Here is a 3,404-nt window from a genome sequence, read left to right as displayed (position 1 = left end):
AAAAAAAAAAAAAGCCAGAATGCAAAAACTAAAAATAAAAAAGACTAGAAGGAAATAGAATATGTTAGCAATGGCTATCTCCTAGAAGTAGGATTACTCAGGTTAGTGATTTTTCTCTTCTTTTTAGTTTATAGTTTCTTTCAAGGTTTATAACCAGAGAAATGGCCAAATGGGAACTAGAAGGTCAGTGCCAAAGGTCTTTGCTACATACTCAGAAGAGATCCAGACACAAATCCTGCCATCTCCCTTGTTGGAGAGCTGTTTCCATGGCACAGTCTGGTTACCTGTGCCACCAGACACCTCTCTCTGAACACCATCCCCTCCCCTCAGCCACCTCACCTCAGGGCTTTCTTGTCTGCCCATAGGGCCACATTGTCCACAACTGGAAGGCGCGATGGTTCATCCTTCGGCAGAACACGCTGGTGTACTACAAGCTTGAGGGGGGTCGGAGAGTGAACCCTCCCAAGGGCCGGATCCTCCTGGATGGCTGCACCATCACCTGCCCCTGCCTGGACTATGAAAACCGACCAGTAAGTGAAGGTCCCTGCTGTCCAGTTCCTCCTTGCCCCAGACCCTTCCCACCTCTGGCTTCTTTGGGAAACTGGTATGGGTAAGAGGAAGAGCTCAGAGTTAGAACTGGAAAACTTGGATTCAAATCCTGGCTACGCCACATACCAGGTATGTGAGCTTGGACAAGTAGCTAAACTTCTCTGAGCCTTTGTTCCTCATCTGTAAAATGGGATGAAATAATTACCCCTGAGTGTCTCCTGTGGCTATGGTGAGGACCTTGAATGTCATGGTGTATTAGAGCACAGTGTGGGCTGGGAGGCAAGCGCCACACAAATCTGAGTAATTTCTGCTATCTTGGGGCTCACTATGATGGCTTTCATCCCCTGAGGGGCCTGCATTCCATAACTAAGGGGTGGCTTCAAGCCTACCGTTAAAAAAGTCTAGGCTGGGCGTGGTGGCTCAAGCTTGTAACTTTGGGAGGCTGAGATGGGTGGATTGCTCCAGGTGAGGCATTTGAGACCAGCCTGGCCAACATGGTAAAACCGTGTCTCTACTAAAAATACAAAAATTAGCTGAATGTCGTGGCAGGGGCCTGTAATCCCAGCTACTCAGGAGGCTCAGGCAGGAAAATTGCTTGAGGCCTGGGAGCTAGAGGTTGCAGTGAGCCAAGATCACACCACTACACTCCAGCCTGGGTGACAGAACAAGACTTAGTTTCAAAAAAAAAAAATGTCTAACAATGAATCATTTATCAAGGGCCCATTATGTGCCAAGAAATTTGCAAGGCATGGAGAAATCGAGGAAGAAAATGCTAAGACTTTTTCTTCATTTTGTTGGGAAAGCAAGTGGTTAATTGAAAAACATTTGGCATTCCAAAGACGACACAGCTATCAAGAGCTGCAGAGAACTCTATCTCTGAAGAGGAAAAAGATATTTCAGGCTGGGTCAGGCAAAGCTTCAAGGAGAGAGGCAGTCATTTCGAACAGATAGAATATCTTGAGTAAAAGTAAGAAGACTATACCTGGAGAGAGGTGGGTGTGGCTTCTGGGGAGAAGGGCCTCCAGTGTGGTCAATGGGAAACCTTCACGAAAGGAGTGATAGGAGCTTGGTTTGGGCCAGATGAAAGTAAATGGAGAGCCGTTGAAGATTTCGAGTGAGAGAATGGTCTGATGAAAACTCTCTTAGAGACCGGATGCGATGGCTCACGCCTATAATCCCAGGACTTTGGGAGGCTGAGATAGGCAGATTACTTGAGATCAGGAGTTCAAGACCAGCCTGGCCAACATGGTGAAACCTCTTCTATACTAAAAATACAAAAATTAGCTGGGCATGGTGGCGGGCTCCTGTAGTCCCAGCTACTCCAGAGGCTGAGGCAGGAGAATTACTAGAACCCAGGAGGCGGAGGTCGCAGTGAGCCAAGATTGCGCCATTGCACTCCAGCCTGGGTGACAGAGTGAGACTCTGTCTCAAAAAAAAGAAAACTCTCTTAGAAAGATCTTAGAAAGACTAAAATGAGGCCAACGCGGTGGCTCATGCCTGTAATCCCAGCACTTTGGGAGGCCGAGGTGGGCGGATCATGAGGTCAGGATCATGCCCAGGAGTTCAAGACCACCCTGGGCAACATGGTGAAACCTAGTCTCTACTAAAAAATACAAAAATTAGTGAGGCGTGGTGGCACACTCCTGTAATCCCAGCTACTTGGGAGGCTAAGGCAAGAGAATCACTTGAACCTGGGAAGTGGAGGTTGCAATGAGCTGAGATTGTGCCACTGCACTCCAGCCTGGGTAACAGAGTGACATTCTGTCTCAGAAACAAACAAACAAACAAAAACCAAAAAACAAAGTGACCTGGCTGGAAAGAAGCTGAAACTGTATCGCATGAGAAATGTGTGAAAGACTTGATGCTTAGACACAAGAAGAGAAGACGGAAGGGAGCATGACTAGCAGTCCACTTGAGGTAGCACTAATATCCTGTCATTTCCTAATGTGCCAGGTGTCCACAGCCAAGTGGCAGAGCTGGGGTTTGTGTTCAGATGGGTCTGACTTTAAAGCCTGGGCATTTCCCTCTTCATTGTAGGGGCTGCATAGGAGGTGAGTCTTCATCTGTGTGGTTCTAGGAGAGAGAACAGAACCAGCGTGTCCAGGAGGCAGTCCCTACACTAACTACCTTGTCCACAAGGGGAAGGCAGCCATGTGAGGCCATAAGCTTCCTGTCACTGGAGGTGTCCAAGTGAATCCTTAAAGACCACCTGCTGTGTGGCCGAGGGCTCAGGGCATTTGGCAGTCACCGTCTCCCAGATTCTCCCAGGGCCCCATCACTTTTGCTGCCCGGCATCCTCTTGCTCTGCCTGAGTGCTGGCCTGACTGGCTGTCTCTTCCCACAGCTCCTCATTAAGCTGAAGACTCAAACGTCCACAGAGTACTTCCTGGAGGCCAGTTCTCGAGAGGAGCGGGACGCCTGGGCCTTTGAGATAACCGGGGCTATTCATGCAGGGCAGCCGGGGAAGGTCCAGCAGCTGCACAGCCTGAGAAACTCCTTCAAGCTGCCCCCACACATCAGCTTGCAGTGAGTTCCCCGTCTGCCAGGCTCTGCACAGCCTCTCCTGCTTGTGTGCAGTGGGCAGGGGACCTGGCCCCTTGAGTGGGGTGGGGGCTCTCTGCTTGCTGCACAGCCTGGCTAATGCCACCATCGTGCTTCATCGTCCCTGTCCTGTGCATATTGTTTTCTCTCCTTGGAAGTGGCCTTACCTACCTGCCCCATTCCTATGAAATCTCTCCAGGTTCCTGCCTCCTCTGCACACCTCCATGACACAAGACCCCCATTCCGTTTCAGCCAGGGTGCTCAGGGCTGTGTCACAGCTCCCCCAAAGTCTTCTTAGTCTGTTTTCTGTAACT

General features: G+C 49.7%; 1 protein-coding gene across 2 annotated transcripts in view; it reads left to right on the top strand.

Moving 5' to 3' along the window:
• The window catches only part of PLEK2 (pleckstrin 2), a 19,952-nt gene that overhangs the window by 8,146 nt on the left and 8,402 nt on the right, over positions 1-3,404 (top strand). For both annotated transcript variants that reach the window (XM_017500758.2, XM_017500768.2), the window contains exons 2-3: positions 366-530; positions 2,894-3,075. In XM_017500758.2, coding sequence (XP_017356247.1) covers positions 366-530; positions 2,894-3,075 — 347 coding nt within the window. The remainder of the gene's footprint in view (positions 1-365; positions 531-2,893; positions 3,076-3,404) is intronic.

The sequence above is a fragment of the Cebus imitator genome, unplaced genomic scaffold (genome assembly GCF_001604975.1).
Source record: "Cebus imitator isolate Cc_AM_T3 unplaced genomic scaffold, Cebus_imitator-1.0 Scaffold13, whole genome shotgun sequence".
Classification (NCBI taxonomy): Eukaryota; Metazoa; Chordata; class Mammalia; order Primates; family Cebidae; genus Cebus; species Cebus imitator.
Note: the sequence above shows the minus strand (reverse complement) of the source record. Positions and strands in the feature narration are given on the sequence as shown.